The 17605-nt window shown below is 48.5% G+C and overlaps 1 protein-coding gene across 1 annotated transcript in view; it reads right to left on the bottom strand.

Annotated features, from left to right (window-relative positions):
- Il17ra (interleukin 17 receptor A) overlaps positions 1-16509 on the bottom strand; it is a 33691-nt gene extending 17182 nt beyond the window's left edge. Inside the window, exons 1-5 of the mRNA XM_045137269.1 lie at positions 16375-16509; positions 4709-4733; positions 2749-2895; positions 1809-1921; positions 694-820 (exon numbers count right to left, since the gene is read on the bottom strand). Coding sequence (XP_044993204.1) covers positions 694-820; positions 1809-1921; positions 2749-2895; positions 4709-4733; positions 16375-16509 — 547 coding nt within the window. The remainder of the gene's footprint in view (positions 1-693; positions 821-1808; positions 1922-2748; positions 2896-4708; positions 4734-16374) is intronic.
- Between the last annotated feature and the right edge of the window lie 1096 nt (positions 16510-17605).

Below are 17605 nucleotides of genomic sequence, written 5' to 3'. Positions count from 1 at the left end.
GAGAGCAGGGTATGTGGTATGTGCTGGGTGAACTGTATGACGAACCCTGTATAAGCACAGGAGAATTGGGTGCTAGATAAACGTGGGTGCATTGTATGTTGAGTACTGGATAAACATGGGAGAACTGTGTGTTGACTGCTGGGTAAACGGAAGAATTGTATGTTAGGTACTGGATAAACATGGGTGAACTGTAGGTGGGGTGCTGGATAAATACGAGTGAACCGCATGTTAAGTATTGGATAAACATGAAAGAACTGTATGTTGGGTGCTGGCTAAAGATGGGTGCATTGTATGTTGAGTGCTGGATAAACATGGGTGAGCTGTGGGGAAAAGCAAAGTAAGTGAGAGACTAGGCCTAGGATGAGAACAGATGCCACCATCCTTCCCAGAATGTCTCATCTTCCTGTTATTTCCCGGGCGGGAAGGTACTTTTCTATGCAGAAGGTGTGGCTCCAGGTCCAATCACACCTGTAATCTCGGATCACATCCAATGTTGTGCCAACAGACTCTCAAGGTGTAGAGGCTAGAGCCACAGCCCCAGGCACTCTCAGGCTCTGTGATCTATCCTGTGGGTTCTGCACATTGGGGATAGTAGCTATGACAGAGCTGTTAGGAAACCTACCGTCTGAACCATTTGCTGGTTTCTTCTCTCACAACCAAGTATGATGGGAATGCTTGGGAAGCAGCTCTTACCCGGCACAAGGAAGTTCCTGGACTGGTGGTTTGGGTCTCCATCAGGGATGGGCTTGGGAAGGTGGTGAACAGTCACCTCATATTCCTGGCCAGGATCTACCACAAAGTGGCTGAAGGTAAACCGCCACTGAAGGGGGGGAAGGAAAGAGAGATTGGATGCTTTACCTATCTGTATCCAAAGACCTCATCCCCACTTGCTCCCCTAAATCAGCAAAAAAAAACAGACAGACAACAACAACCCTGCAGCCACAGCAGAAATCCAAAACTGGAGGAAGAGTATATCTTTGTGTTTTCGCTCCTCTGGTCTTTTCTGCTCATTAAAAAAACCCTAAGATCTGGTCTGGAGAAATGGCTTAGCGGTTAAGACGCTTGTCTGTTATACATAAAGAAGTCAGGAGGTTAGAGCTATAGAAGTGATCTTCCAATTTAGCTTCCTTTAAAAATCCACAGCTAGCTGGGCGTGGTAGTGCACACCTTTAATCCCAGCACTTGGGAGACAGAGGTAAGAAGATCACCATGAGTTTGAGGGCACCCTGAGACTGTATGGTGAATTCCAGGTCAGCCTGGGCCAGAGACTCTATCTCAAAAATCCATTAAAAAAAAAATGCATAGCTAGAAGGGCTGGAGAGATGGCTCAGTGGTTGAGGCACTTGCCTGCAAAGCCTAAGGACCAGGGTTCAATTCCCCAGCATCCATGTAAAGCTATATGCACAAGGTGACACATGTGTCTGGACTGTATTTGCAATGGCTAGAGGCTCTGGCGTGCCCATTCTTTTTCTATCTGCCTCTCTCTCACATTTTCTCTCAAATAAGTAAATAAATAAATATTTTTAGAAGAATGCATAGCTAGGGGCTGATGGTGTAGCACTTGCAGATCATGTATCAGGCCTGGGTTCCACCACAGGACCATGCAAACTATAAATCAATAAAAGCAGAGGCGGGTGTGTCAAGCTGCTTCCTCCCTCACTATGGGCCACAGCAGGCAGCCATCTTGAATTTATCCCACCCTCAACACCTTCCAAGTGGCTATCGTCCCTGACAATTACGATGCAAGTTTGGGGTTAAGAAGCCAGCACTGGTGTCATAGAGAAACGCAACCCACTTTGTCTTCTTACCCGCTTGTGGTGATGTGTCAGTTTGGACAGAAACTCAAACTGAACACACAAACGCTCATTGGTGCTCAGCTGCAGGATGGACAGCTCCGCGCCCTCCAGGTACAGGATGCTGGCTGCAGGTCAGGGAGGAGAGGGGCACAGAGCTGCAGACCAACCACACAAAGCCAGGGTGCCCCACTTCCCCCGTGGGCTATGAGTTCACACCTGCTTACCCAACCCCTCACTTCCTGTTCCTTTCAGCTCCTCTTGGGCTCCAGCCCACAGCCAAACCACTGTCCCTGCTGACAAGAGCACTCTCCCCTAGACCAGCAGCCGACTCTGCACGCTGACCCACGGCAGGGACGTCCTGCAGCCGGCAGCAAGCACGCAGGGCTGGCTACAGAGACCCCGCCACAGTTTTGCAATCAACAGTCTAACCCGGTTAGAATGTGAGGCTTTAAAAAATTCTGGCCCCTAAATTAAGGGGAAAAGCAGCTAGCAAACTGTTACAATTTTTTTGTTGTTGTTGTTTTTGGTTTTTCTAGGTAGGGTCTCGCTCTAGCTCATGCTGACCTGGAATTCACTACATAGTTTCAGGCTGGCCTCGATCTCACAGTGACCCTCCTAACTTGGCCTCCCAAGTGCTAGCATTGACTGCATGTGCCACCATGCCTGGCATGTTACAATGTTAATTTTTTTCTCCACCAAATATTTGGAACTATTTTAAAATTAATCATTTGCCTTTATATTTCAAAGTAATAAATTTTATGCAAAAGGAGCTATTCATGCAGGACAGTAAGATGAGACTATGCACTGTGTTCATACCTACCAAATTGAAAAAAAAAAAGCAAAAACTGCCATGACAGATTCTTATGCCACGAAATGGAACTTAGCGAATAGTCTTCTCTGTGGTGTCGCCTGAACTGACAGTCACCGAGGCGCAGGCTTACACACCACTCACCATCCGTCTGCAGGGTCCACTCAATGTGCAGCACAGGGACCAGCTCTCCAAGCCGGGTGTGGGCAGAGCCCAGCTGCAGCTTGATGTTTTTCGGGGAAGAAGGGGTCAGGTTTCGAAGGTGGATCCAGCTGCTATCCAGACAGGTACCTGGGAACCAGAGGAGAGTAGCCACCAGAGGCTTGTGGCCAAGGCCCCAAAGATCCAAAGATGCATTCCCCCCCCCCCCCGCTCCTAAATGGGTCAGGTCCAGCAACTGTCCTTGGCCATCCTGCTATGACCCTTGCCAGGTTCTCTGCCCATCTGTCCAGACCATGCTTTTCCCCTTCTTTCTTTCCTTCCTTCCTTCTTCCCTCCCTCTCTCTTTTTTCTTTTTCTGTTTTTGTTTCTTTCTTTTTTTTTTTTTTTTCCCTTCCAAGGCAGGGTCTCACTCTAACCAAGCCTGACCTGGGATTCACTACGTATTCTCAGGCTGGCCTCGAACACACACTGATCTTCCTATCTCTGCCTCCCAAGTGCTGGGATCAAAGGCGTGCGCCACCACACCTAGGCCAAAGGAAGATGTTTTTTGAAAAATCTTTTTTTTTTTTTTTTTTTGATTTTAGGTCTTTTTTTTTTTTTTTTACATTTTTTTTAAAAATTTTTTTATTTATTTATTTGAGAGCGACAGACACAGAGAGAAAGACAGAGGGAGAGAGAGAGAATGGGCGCGCCAGGGCTTCCAGCCTCTGCAAAAGAACTCCAGACGTGTGCGCCCCCTTGTGCATCTGGCTAACGTGAGACCTGGGGAACCGAGCCTCGAACCGGGGTCCTTAGGCTTCACAGGCAAGCGCTTAACCGCTAAGCCATCTCTCCAGCCCTGAAAAATCTTTTTATTTGGGCTGGAGAGATGGAGTTTGCCTGCAAAACCTAAGGTCTCATGTTCAACTCTTCAGATCCCACATAAGCCAGGCACACAAGGTGCCAAGCCTGCAAGAGCACACATCTGGAGTTCTATTACAGTGGCTGGAGGCCCTGCCCCAATCTCTTTCATTAAAAAGGCCAGTCTGGACTGTATTTAAAATTATTTAAAAAAAAAAAAAGAAGAAAAAAGAAAAAGGCCAGTCTGTTGGTCTTGTCTCAAAAAAATTTTTTTTTCTTTTCTTTTGATTTTTTTTTGAGGTAAGAGTTTCACTCTAGCCCAGGCTGACCTGGAATTCACTCTGTATTCTCAGGGTGGCCTTGAACTCATGGCGATCCTTCTACCTCTGCCTCCTGAGTGCTGGGATTAAAGGCGTGTGTTACCACACCTGGCTCAAAAAATATTTTTATTTGTTCATTTTAAGATCTAGGTACAGAATGGGCATGTCAGGGCCTTTCTGCACCTGTCTTTAGTGCATGGGTACTGGGAAATTGAACCTGGGCCACTGGGCTTTGCAAGCAAGTACCTTCGACTGTTAAGCCATCTACGACCTGGAGATGGCTTTTCAGGATGAAGCAGTTATTGGAAATGGGGGCACAGGAGAGAAGTAAGGGCTGCTCTGTCTTGATACGTCCGAGTCCCCTATGAGAACCACCACTAGAAGCACATGCTTTCCCCTTTCAGGTAAAACCAAACCAGATGCTGGGGATGTAGCTCAATGGAGCGTGCCTGTCCTGGGTTCTATGCCCATGCACAGCCAAAAACTTTGCAAGCACAAACAAACAAAAACTCCATCCTCCACCATGGACATTTCACTGAAGCACAAGCCGCACGGATCACCTGTAGTTAGGAACACTAGGGCAGGACCGCAGGCAATACAAGGTGCAGATGGTAACTTGGCACAGCCTCACTTTAACACAATGGTTTCCATAGGAAGCACAGGTACCTGTATCTGAAATGGGCCTGCTGGTGGCAACGGTCCCCAGCCCCAGTGTGGAGCCTGGAAGTCAGCTCTAGGCTATCACTTCATTAACAGCAACAAGAAAAACAAGGAGGACTTACTATTCCTGACGGCGCAGTCCAGCCCCTGTGGAAGAAACAGGTGGTAATTACCATTGAGACTTCAGTCTGTAGGGTGCCCTTGCAAGAACATTCATACAGCCCTCCCGTCTCACTTTTGGGGTGGCTCTTAGTGTGGGGAACACCTTCCTGTACTTTTTCTTTCTGCACCACCCAAGTGAATGGGTGCAATGGATACAATTGCAACTGGAGGGGGTTTGGGTACTGCTGTTTTGAGTAATTCTTGCGAGCTGAGACACTGAGAGGGGTGTCTGAGGATGATCTGGTAAAAAGGCTCTTAAATCTGGAGGCTTCCAGTTTTCATGAGCAGTGAGGAAGGCGCAAGACGACAAATTTACAATCTCTGGTGCGGATTAATTTTGGAAGTTACTAAATCCACCATAAACTCCCTAGTGGGAAAAAAAAAGTGTCAAAGGGACACACACAGTTGCACTGATCCTTTTAACACCTTTCTCTCTTTTTTATATTCACAACTTCCAAGGTTATAAATAATACCCCATGGTAATCCCCCCTCCCCCCACTTTCCCTTTGAAACTCCATTCTTCATCATATCTCCTCCCCTCTCAATCAGTCTCTCTTTTATTCTGACGTCATGATCTTTTCCTCCTCTTACGATGGTCTTGTGTAGGTAGTGTCGGGCACTGTGAGGTCATGGATATCCAGGCCCTTTTGTTAACACCTTTTTTCTTTTGGCTGGTGCTGGGAGTTATACCTAGGGCCTCACACACGCCAAGCACATACTCTACTTCAGAGCCAGACCCAATGACACACATCAGACTGATTATAAGTGACCTTGGCTCCAGTTTACAGATGGGGAAACCGAAGCACTGGTACGGTATTTATTGTCTTTTGCTTTGGCAATCTGTGCTGACCACAGCACATCTAGAGGGCCACACTTAAAAGCTCCTGTGAAAGCCCAGCGTGGTGACGCACGCCTTTCATTCCAGCACTCAGGAGGCAGAGGTAGGAGGATCGCCGTGAGTTCGAGGCCACCCTGAGACTACATAGAGAAGTCCAGGTCAGCCTGGACCAGAGTGAGATCCTACCTCGAAAAACAAAAACAAAATAAATAAATAAATAAAAACACCGGTGACAAACATTATGTAACATCAAGTTACATAATCGTTGAAGCCTTGCCAGCTGAACTGCCTGGAACAAACCATCATCGCACATAAAAGGACAATGGTACTCAGTCTGGGCTGTTATCCACTGGTAGCTACTCAAAAACCACCACAAGGGCTGGAGAGATGCCTTAGTGGTTAAGCACTTGCCTGTGAAGCCTAAGGACTTCAGTTCAAGGCTCGATTCCCCAGGACCCACATTAGCCAGATGTACAAGGGGGTACACGTGTCTGAAGGCCCTGGTGCGCCCATCCTGTATCTATCAATCTGCCTCTTTCTCTGTCTGTTGCTCTCAAATAAACAAATAAAAATGAACAAAAAATAAAAATAAAAAAATTAAACCACCGCAAGATGATGCCTGTGGTGACAGGCTCCTGTCTATGGAGAACAAGAGGAACCGGGGAGGGTCTAAAAACACAGCAACTGGCTAACAGGGGTGCTCATTTTGCAGCTGAAAGAAATAGCTTGATGCCTTACTATACTTTTGTTTCAGTTTTACCTGATGAAAGTCACTGTTGTGCATATTTTCCTCCTATTACGGTAATGACCATATATATATATATACATATATATATATATATATATATATATATATGTATATATATAGTTTTGTTTTTTGTTTTTTTGAGGTAGGGTCTCACTCTAGCTCAGGCTGACCTGGAATTCTCTATGTAGTCTCAGGGTGGCCTCGAATTCACAATGATCCTTCTACCTCTGCCTCCCAAGTCTGGGATTAAAGGTGTGTGCCACCATAACCGACAATGACTATATTTTTATTATAAACAATTTTGAACCTATCAAATAACTCCAGCATTTATTAACACAATGTTGTAGGTTATCTCCTTTTTAAAAATTATTATTATTATTATTATTGTTTTTTTGAGGTACGGTCTCACTCTAGCTCAGGCTGATCTAGAATTCACTATGTAGTCTCAGGGTGGCCTCGAATTCTTGGCAATCCTCCTACCTCAGCCTCCCGAGTGCTGGGATTAAAGGCTTGTGTCACCACTGAGGAGGCCGAGGTAGGAGGATTGCTGGGAGTTTTGAGTCCAACCTGGGACTACAGGGTGAGTTTCAGGTCAGCCTGGGCTAGAGCAAGACCCTACCTCAAAAAACCGAAACAGGACAAAACAAAAACCTATTTATTTATTTTTGCATTATTTCACATGTGCAGATGTGCACCCTGCACACACATGCAGAACCACAGGGGAATACTGGGTGCCTTCTATTGAATGCTCTTCTACATGTTTCTTTGTGACAGAAGCTGTCACTGAACATGGAGCTGCTGTTTTGTGGTCAGACTGGGTGAGCAGCCAGCCCAAGTAAGTTTCTGAGCCCTGCTCTCAATGGGACTGGGTCACAGGCATGCACGGCCATACCCGGCTTTTTAAGTGGGCGCTGGGGACTGAACTCAGGACAAATCAGGCCCTCACACTTACACAGCAGTAAGTCTTACCTAGCCAGGCATGGTGGCACACGCCTTTAATCCTAGCACTTGGTAGAGGTAGGAGGATTTTTGTGAGTTCAAGGCCAGCCTGGAACTACAGAATGCCTAGGCTACTGTGAGACCCTATCTGGAAAAAAAAATTCTTTGCAACTTATTTTTTTTTCATTCATCAACACATCCTGACCATTACTCCAGGTCAACTGATATCTGTGTAGCTAGTTATCCTTAATATTTTTATACTATTCCATAAGATGTCTGTTCATCTTACTGGACATTTAGACTTAAAATTAGATTTCAGGCTGGAGAGATGGCTTAGCAGTTAAGGTATTTGCCTGTGAAGCCAAAGGACCCAGGTTCGATTCCTCAGGACCCACGTTAGCCAGATGCACAAGTGGGCGCAGGTATCTAGAGTTCGTTTGCAGTGGCTGGAGGCCCTGGTGAGCCCATTCTCACTCTCTCTCTCCCCCTTTCTCTGTCAAATAAATAAGTAAATAAAAATTTAAAAAAACCTAAATTTCACTTTGTTCAGCCATTCCCCCCCCCTTTAAAAAAAGCTAGCATGACTTTAATTTACAACTTGGTAAGTCTTTTACAAAAAGACAAAGCCATGGGCCAGTCTCACCCATGAATACAGATAGATGCAATTCTAAATAACATGTTAGCAAATCTAGTATAGCAGAGCATCAAAAGAATAATGTACTATGACCTGGAGGGATTTATTCTAGTAGTACAAAGTTGGTCCACTGCCAACAAATCGTAATTCATTACATCAAAAATAAAGAAGGGCCGGGCATGGTGGCACATGCCTTTAATCCCAGCACTTGGAAGGCAAAGGTAGGAGGTTCACTGTGAATTTGAGGCCACCCTGAGACTACGTAGTGAGTTCCAGGTCAGCCTGGGCTAGTGTGAGACCCTACCTCGAAAAACCAAAAATGAATGGAACGGAACAGGGAGGAGAGGGGAGGGGATGGGAGGAGAGGAATGGAATGGAGAGGAATGGAGAGGGGAGAGGAGAGGGGGCATCGGGGAGGGGAGAGGAGAAATGGGGTCAAAGAGATGTCTCTTCAGGTAAGACTTTTTTTTTTTTCAAGGTAGGATCTTAGACTGACCTCAAACTCACAGCCATTCTCCCACCTCTGCCTCCTGACTGCTGGGATTAAAAGTGTGTGCCATCATGCCCAGCAGCAAAGCATTTTTTGGATCCCATTTTCTATGGAAATAGGTGACTGAAAAAGACCTCCAAATCTATGTCTGAGCATGATTGTTTGAACTTAGAAAACCATGTTGACAGAGCTATAGCAGGTGTTAGCAGACTGTTCCTGTGGGTAAAGGAGATGTAAATTCTTGAGGACAAAGCAACAACCTACTGGAGATGTGCACACTCCTTTGAATTTTGGCTAAAAGCACTGGTTTGCAATGCCTAACGACCCACTTCTGATTGCCCAGCATCCACATAAAGTTGGACCCAAGGCAGTGCATGCATCTGGCATTCACTGGCAGCAGCAGGAGAGCCCCGGCGTGCCCACACACATGCATACACACATAAATACAATTTAAGGTTGGACAGCAATTTCCTCTGAATTGAAACAATCCATCCTGGAGGAAAAGAGCAGCTCACAGGGCTCAGGAAGCTCCTGAACTTGATGTGATTCCTCTCCCCAAGGGCACAGGAGCTGGTGCCAGAGAGGCGACGCCCGCCGGAGAGGCTGCCTGGGAAGAGCGCAGCCAGCGCCACGCACGCAGCTTCTGCGAGTCCCCACCCACACCGGGTCAGGGCGTCTGGTGATGCCGCAGCCTGTGAGTCACTGTGGTCCTGCAAGTAACCCTGAAAAACTCACTGGATCACCACGTTAGAATTTGTGCAACTGTTCTTCGGCCTGTCACCTGTGCCCTATCTGGGATGAATCAGTATCTGTTTCCATAGCAGCAAACATTAACATGAAGCTGGGTGTGGTGGCGCACACATTTAATCCTAGAATTTGGGAGGCAGAGGTAGGCAGATTACTCTGTGAGTTCAAACCAGCCTGGGACTATAGAGTAAAACCCTATGTCTAGAAAGACCAAGAAAAGGGGTGGAGGCTGGAAAGATGGCTCAGCAGTTAAGGTACTTGCCTACAAAGTCTGACAACCTGGTTTGATTCCTCAGTACCCACATAAAGCCAGATGCACAGAGTGGCACAGGCTGGAGCTCGTTTGCAGCGGTTGGAGGCCCTGGCACCCCCTTTCTCGTGTCTCTTTTTTCCTCTCTCTGCTTGCAAATAAAAATATTTTTATTTGTATTACTATTTTTTATTTTTAATTTATTTTTCTTTACTTATTTGGGAGAAATAGGCGGGGGGGGGGGGGGGAGAGAATGGGCATGCCCTGGCCTCCAGCTGCTGCAAATTGCAGATGCATGCGGCCCCTTGTGCATCTGGTTTATGTGGGTCCTGGGGAATCAAACCTGGGTCCTTTGGTTTTACAGGCAAGCACTTTAGCCATCTCTCTCTAGCCCATTATTATTATTTTAGAGGTCTCTGGTGTGCCTTTTTAACAGTGGTAGCAGTTGCATGGACTTTGCAATGGGTAGTAAGACATCTGAAGATGTTTGTGAGAGTCCAGAAATGGCAGTCTTCCTCCATGTTGTGTGGAGTGGAACGTTTTCCTGAATACAGAGGCACCATAAGGACATGTGAAGGTCTGGATCAAATATTTCAGGAGCATGTAAGGGACAAAAGTTGCTGCAGAGGGGCTGAAGAGATGGCTCAGCAGTTAAGGTACTTGCCCTCAATAAGGATCAAGGTCACTTCCCCAGTACGTAAGCCAGATGAACAAGGTGGCATACATGTCTGGAGTTTGTTTGCAGGAGCTAAAGGTCCTGGCGTCCTGCCTGTTCTCTCTCTGTCTCTCTTCTCCCTCAAATACATAAAATGTTTTTTAAGAAAGAGTTGCTACAGAAGATGTATGGCCACTTTTGTACAGAATAAAAGAGAAGACACATGATAAGTGTCTACATTCCTCTGACTTGGTGAATAAACTGCATAAAAAAGAGGGTAAACTGGAGGTGCTATCTTATAAATCAGAGTACAAATTAGGTCAGTATTAAATAGCCCTTTCTGGAATCGAAAAAACTTGGAACCCAGGGAAGAATCGGACAGTGAGGGGGGATGAGTGAGGTAACAATGATGAAAGAGGGCTGGAGGGATGACTAAGGGGTTAAGGCACGAGCCCTTGTAAAACCACGCCTCCCCAAAAAGGAGATGAGAGAAAGGAAAAACACACCATGGGGTCTATACAGGTTACTCAAAGGCAAATGTGCCAATATTTATGTGGAGCCTAGTCCCCAGGGACTTAAAACAGGTTAAGACCTCTCTACTCACAGCAGGAAGATTTTTTTCCCCCAATTAGGAGCCCAGGTTACCCTGGAACTCACTCTGTGATCCCAGGGTGGCAAGTGCTGAGATTAAAGACATGCACCACTATGCCTGACCTTTTTTTTTTTTTTTTTGAGATAGGATCTTACTCTCTCACTCTTAACCCAGGCTAACCTGGAACTCACTCTGTAGTCCCAGGCTGGCCTCAAGCTCATGGCAATCCTCCTACCTCAGCATCCAGAGTGCTGGGAGCTGGGATTAAAGGCATGCGCCAACATGCCCAGCTCAGCAGGAAGATTTTTTAAAAATATTTTGTTCGTTTTTATTTATTTATATGAAAGTGACAGAGAGAGAGAGAGAGAGAAAGAAACAAATAGAGAGAGAGAGGGAGAATGGGCGCACCAGGGCCTCCAGCCACTGCAAACGAACTCCAGATGCGTGCACCCCCTTGTGCATCTGGCTAATGTAGGTACTGGAGAATCGAACCTCAAACCGGGGTCCTTAGGCTTCACAGGCAAGTGCCCAACTACCAAAGCCAGCTCTACAGCCCAGCAGGAAGATTTTTTTAAAAATATTTAGCCAGGCATGGTCGTGCACACCTTTAATTGCCGTGAGTTTGAGGCCATCCTGAGAGTACATAGTGAATTCCAGGTCAGCCTGAGCTAGAGTGAGACCTGACCTCAGGAAACCAAAAAAATAAAAACAAATTTTTTTTTTTTTTAAATTTAGCCGGGCATGGTGGTGCATGCCTTTAGCCCCAGCACTCAGGAGGTAGGAGGATCTCTATGAGTTCAAAGCCAGCCTGGAACTCCAGAATGAGTTCCAGGCCAGCCTGGGCTAGAGTGAGACCCCACCCTAGAAAACCAAAAAATATATAATAATAATAATAATTATTATTATTATTATTTAATTTGGGGCTGGAGAGATGGCTTAGCGGTTAAGTGCTTGCCTATGAAGCCTAAGGACCCTGGTTCAAGGCTTGATTCCCCAGGACCCACGTTATCCAGATGCACAAGGTGGCGCACGCGTCTGGAGTTCCTTTGCAGTGGCTGGAGGCCCTGGTGCACCCATTCTCTCTCTCTCTGTTTCTCTCCCTCTCTGCCTTTCTGTCTGTTGCTGTCAAATAAATTTAAAAAAAACAAAAAATTTTTAAAAAATTATAATTTATTAATTTGCAAGGACAGAGAAAGAGAAGAGGAGGGAGAGAATGGATGCACCAGGGCCTCTTACCACTGCAAACAAACTCCAGATGCATGTGCCTCTTTGTGCATCTGCCTTTACATAGGTACTAGGGAATCAAGCCCAGGACACCAGGCTTTACAAGCAAGCACCTTTAACTGCTGAGCCATCTCTCTAGCCCATATATCTTTGAGATAGGGTCTTATGTAGCCCAGGCTGGCCTCAAACTCACTACATTGCTGAACTTCTGATCCCCCTGCCTCTACCTCTAGAACACGGGGCTTAAGAGTTATGTGTATATAACGCCATGCCTGTGCCTGGTTTGTGCCGTACTGGGAAACCTGACGCAGGGGTTCGGGTATGTCAGGTAAGCAGTGCACCAAGCGAGCTACAACCCAGCCTTCTTCTTAGGAAGATTACACGGAAGTGAAAGAACATATCCAGCTCTGGGCATTCAGTGACATTATCAAGCGCCTGATAAGAGAAAGAAGAGCAGGAGTTGATGATGCCGCCCACAGCTCTTCCCCACCTTCCACTCTGCACTCACTGGCCATGTGGCCACGGCCAGTCTCAGGCTTTGTCAGCTTAGGATAGCCAGGCCAGTCCTGCAGGGTGCTGTAAGAACTGAGCAAGGGTTCATGTGACAGCCCATGCATGGTGCCAGGCGTGAAGCTCCAGGTTAGCGCTGGTGGCATGACACTGCGCAGGGCTGGATGCCTGCCTTCCTTCCGCGAGGCCTGGGCAAGTCCCCCCAGAGGCCTGTGAAGTGAGCATCACCCTGTGCAGATGAGGACACACAGCTGCAGCACGGGCGAGGGAAGGCCTGCACAGCGGCAGGCCCCCCGGTACTGGATGCTGTGATGCCGGGGTCTCCCCCCCCACTCCACAGGGCGGGCGAGCCTCACGGCGGCAGCCTGCAGCTAGGGTGCTTGGCGGCTTGTGAACAGGACCTGCTCCCTGCTGGTTCCACCGCCTGCGCTACGGCCCTGCCCACCAGAGAGCATGTGCCATGGGAGCACAACTTCTTACCCTCAGGAAAAGTGGCAGGGCTGAGAGCAGCTCCCAGCAGCCAGAAACCAAAGGGCGAAGCCCAACAGTCGTTCTACCGCAAGCCCAAACCACAAGTGCTCAGGAAGAAAGCAGCAGTCAGTGGTACTACGCCCAGCCCGTCTGTGCAGTGCCAGCGTTAACCGAGCGGCTCAGGCTGCCCAATGCCAAGTGTGGCTGGCTGGCTTTTAGGGCGCTCCTCAGGACTGGCGAGGCCCAGGCAGAGGGAAAGCGGGCAGAAGAGCACATCCAGGGAAATGCAGCCACTTACGATGTCTACAGGGTTGGTTTCTGTGGGAAGAACATTACCATCTGGGTTTAGAGGTGCCAAGTCCAGGCAACCTGAACCAGCACAATGGCATGTCTTGGCTTACTACTGCTTCTCAAGCCAGGCCACCTCCTTCCTTCCTCTTTCAATCTTTTGTTCTTGCATGCAACATGTATTTATCAAGCCTCCACAGCCTGTGCCTGCAGCAGAGCGAGGTTCAGAGAACAGGTTTGCTGAAGCCTGTCTCCTGCCTCAGGAGGACATTCAAGCAGCTTTCAGGAGACATTCACACTGTGGCAAGTGGCAAGAGCTTCCTCTGAGATGTCTTAGCCAGTCGGCCTCTGCTGGTGGGCACGAGCCATACTGGGGACTAAACACCAAGGGAAGGAGAGAAATCTGGGTGGTGTGGTCTTTTTCTGTCCCTTTTGCAGTGCTGGGAATGGAAACCAGGCCTTTTACATTTTTTTTTTTTTTTCGATGTAGAGTCTCGCTCTAGTTCAGGCTGACCAAGAATTCACTTTGTATTCTCGGATTGGCCTCGAACTCACAGCTATCTTCCTACCTCTGCTTCCCTGAGTGCTGTGATTAAAGGCGTGTGCCACCATGGCCGGCCTAAGCTCTTTTTAAGAGAACACTAAAATGAATATGGCAGGGAAGCTGAGTTGTCTATGAGCCAGGTGTAGGGAGAAGGAGAGAAGGAGAGAAGGGGAGAAGAAAAAGGGAAGTGTCAGTCCAGTTTGGTCATAAGCCTCTCTCTCTCCAATTAAAGTCAAAACCTGGGCTGGAGGGATGGCTTAGCAGTTAAGACACTTTCCTGCAAAGCCAAAGGACCCAAGTTCGATTCCTCAGGACCCACGTAAGCTAGATGCACAAGGTGGCATGTGCATCTGGAGTTCGTTTGCAGTGGCTCGAGGCCATGGCATGCCCATTCTCTCTCCCTCTCTATCTGCTCCCACTTGCTCTCTCAAATAAGTAAAAGAAAATAAAAAAATATAAAAAAAAAAAAATATATATATATACACACACACATATATATATGTATGTATGTGTGTGTGTATGTGTATGTATGTATGTGTATATGTGTGTATGTGTGTGTGTATATATATACATATATATAATTTATTTATTTGAGTAAGAGAGAAAGAGACAGAAAGAGAATGGGCATGCCAGGGCCCTCAAATAAGCTTTATTTTTTATTTTTTGGTTTTTCGAGGTAGGGTCTCACTCTAGCCCAAGCTGACCTGGAATTCACTATGGAGTCTCAGGGTGGACTCAAACTCACGGCAATCCTCCTACCTCTGCCTCCTGAGTGCTGGGATTAGTGTGCACTACCATACCCGGCAAATAAATAATTTTTAAAGCCTTATTTTTTTTTTTTAATCTGGTCTGGAGAGATGGCTTAGCAGTTAAGGCGCTTGCCTGTGAAGCCTAAGGACTCATGTTCCACTCTCCAGGTTGCACATAAGCCAGAGGCAGTGACACAAGCTCACAATGCCACACGTGCACACCAGGGAGCACACATCTGTAGTTAGACTGCGGTGACTGGAGGCCCTAGCATGCAATTTCTCTCTCTCATAAAACAAAGCAAAAATAGGCCAGTCTGGGGCCTGGAGATATGGCTTAGTGGTTAAAAGGACGTGGTTTTGACTCCCCAGGATCCATGTAAACCAGATGCACAAGGTGGCACATGCGTCTGGAGTTCATCTGCAGTGAATGGCTGGAGGCCCTGGCATACTTATTCTCTCTCCCTCTCTCTGTCTCCTTCTCTCTCGCTCTCTCAAATAAATAAGCTAACAAATTTTTAAAAAGATTTTTTTAGAAAAGGGCCAGTCTGTTGGGCTTACCTCAAAAATAAATGAAGTCAAAATCCTCTAGGGAAGGGGAGTAGCTCAAAGCCTAGGTTTGCTCTGGTTTGATCCCCAGCACTACAGAAGCAAACAAAACAATCTCCCAACGCTTTTCCCCCAGCTCCCACGAGGATGGAGTTGCGCTCCTGCACCACAGACAAGCCCCCTTCCCACAGTTTACCCTACCCCATCCAAGACGTTGGCAAAAGGCCCCTTCCACCAGCTGGAATGCTAAAATCAACTGTTCCTTAGGCTCTCTCCCCAAACAGGACTTCCCAAATATCTTTCAAAAAAATCCATCCAGAAGTAATTTTTCTTGTCCTTGAACTCCGTACACTCAGCAGTTGCGCAGTCTACTTGCTCCAGAGTGCTTTGCAAGGCAGCCTCCACATCCCAGACAATCCAATCCAGGCACACTGAAGACCTAAAAGCATTTCTGGAGAGTTTTGGTTCCTTTCACAATACCTCGTCCATTTGGCAGACCCCTGACCGAGGTCTACTTCCGCAGACACATCAAATCCTCCATGTGGGGACAGTTTTACGCCTTCCGCAGGAAGGACCCAATGCACACAGGTAGTTCTGCTCTGCCCAGCAGTGGAAATCACAGGACATTGTGAAACATCATTCACATTAAAACCTTTTTTTTTTTTCTTGCAGAATAGTCACTCTCCCTCCACACTCTTTCCGTAAAAATAAGAAGTTTCATATCCTCTGAGTCAGCTACTGAGCACAGTCCGTGGGGGTCAGTGGTGGTGGAGGGTTAGGAAAATTAGAGTAAAAGGGGCAGGGGAAGAGGGAAGTAAGGTGTTATTTGTGGAACTCCCATTTTTTCTTTTCTTGTTTTTTTTGAGGGTAGTCTTCCCTAGTCCATGCTGACTTATAATTCACTCTGTAGTCCCAGGATAGCCTCGAACTCGCAGCGATCCTCTTACCTCTGCCTCCCGAGTGCTGTGATTAAAGGCGTGCGCCACCACGCCCTGCTATTTATTTTATTTCTTTTTTTTTGACGACGGTTCAAGTTCTACAGCAAGGCAACCCCTCGAAAGGGGTGTGCCACTTCCTATGGGCGCAGCAGGTGTCCTCGTTGACAGCCGCAAGCCAGCCGACCGCCCTTGGCGCACCTCCCGCGTGCCTCCCCGGTACCCTCCGCGGAGGACCCCGGACGGGGCTGGGGGACAGGGCCCGAGAGGAGGGCCTCGCGAGGAGCCGGGGCAGGGCCAGTCCCCCCCACGTCGTGCCCGCCGGAGTCCCGCCTCTCCGGCCCCCTTCCCGAGCTCTCGGTGGTGCCAGGGCTCCGCGCGGGGTCCCCGAGGGCAGCCCGCACTCCCCCGGGTCCCGACCGCCCGCCGCCCCCAGCGCGGCCCTCCGCGGACTCGGGGGTCTCACCTCCTGCGAGCACTCGGGCGCCGGGACGTCCAGGAGCCGCGGGGAGGCGCGGCCGGCGGCCAGCGCGCTCAGCAGCACGAGCAGCGCCAGCGCGGGCCCCGCGCCGGCCGGCGTTCCGCCGCGCAGCGCCCCCATGGCCCCGCGCCCCGGGTTCGGCGCCTCCGGCTCTGCCTTCAGCGGACCCCGGCTGCCCGCACCGCGCGGCGGGCTTCCGGCTTCCAGGGGCGGGGGCGGGGCTGCCTGGGGGCGGGGCCTAGGCGCGGAGGGGCGGAGCCTTGAAGAGGCGGGGCGTTGACTGGACGGGGCGGGGCCTGGAAGAGGAGGGCGGGGCCTGCCCGGGGCGGGCCCACCTCTGCCCCGCCCGCCCGGTCTGTGCGCCTCCGCCCGGCTCGCCTGGTACCAATTGCTCATGCGCCAGGCTAGCCTGGACCCCTCGCCACCCCGCCAGCTGGCATCTTGATTTGGAGCCTTGATTACCCCCAAATTAATGTCCTCACTGCCAAGCTCTACCGCTTTGCTCTCGCCCTGTTCCGACTCTTATCTAGTTCTTTGAACCCAGTCCCCAAATGAGAACTCAAGGAAGTAGATGTTTTGTTTCTTTCGGTTTGGTGTTTTTTTGTTTTGTTTTGGTTTTGGTTTTTCGAGGTAGGGTCTCGCTCTAGCCCAGGCTGACCTGGAATTCACTATGTAGTCTCAGGGTGGCCTCGAACTCTCGGGCATCCTCCTACCTCTGCCTCCCAAGTTTTTATTTGCGTGGGTACTGGAGAAGGGAACCACAGCCACCAGGCTTTGCAAACTAGCGCTTTTAACCGCCTGGCCGTCTCCCCAGCCCTGGTTTGGGGTTTTGCTCCTCCTCTTGATTCCAGTTTTATGTACTGTAACCCCATTTAACAATAAAGAAATGAGCCCACCTGGTTTTGCTGTTCCATGTCCTCCCTCCATGAATGCTGCCTGATCACAGGCCCCAAACAAGACAGCCAATCAATTCATAACTTGAGACCTCCCAAACTGTAGAGTAGAAAATAAACCTTTTCTAGATCATGACATCAAAACAAAAGAGAGACTGATTGGGAGGGGGAGGGGATATGATGGACAATGGGGTTTCAAAGAGGAAAGTGGGGGGAGGGAGGGAATCACCATGGGATGTCGCTTATAATTATGGAAACTGTCAATAAAAAATTATTTTAGCCGGGTGTGGTGGCGCACACCTTTAATCCCAGCACATGGGAGA

Source organism: Jaculus jaculus, chromosome 18, assembly GCF_020740685.1.
Source record: "Jaculus jaculus isolate mJacJac1 chromosome 18, mJacJac1.mat.Y.cur, whole genome shotgun sequence".
NCBI classification, from domain to species: domain Eukaryota; kingdom Metazoa; phylum Chordata; class Mammalia; order Rodentia; family Dipodidae; genus Jaculus; species Jaculus jaculus.
The sequence above is the reverse complement of the archived record's forward strand: the minus strand, read 5'-3'. Positions and strand labels throughout refer to the sequence as shown.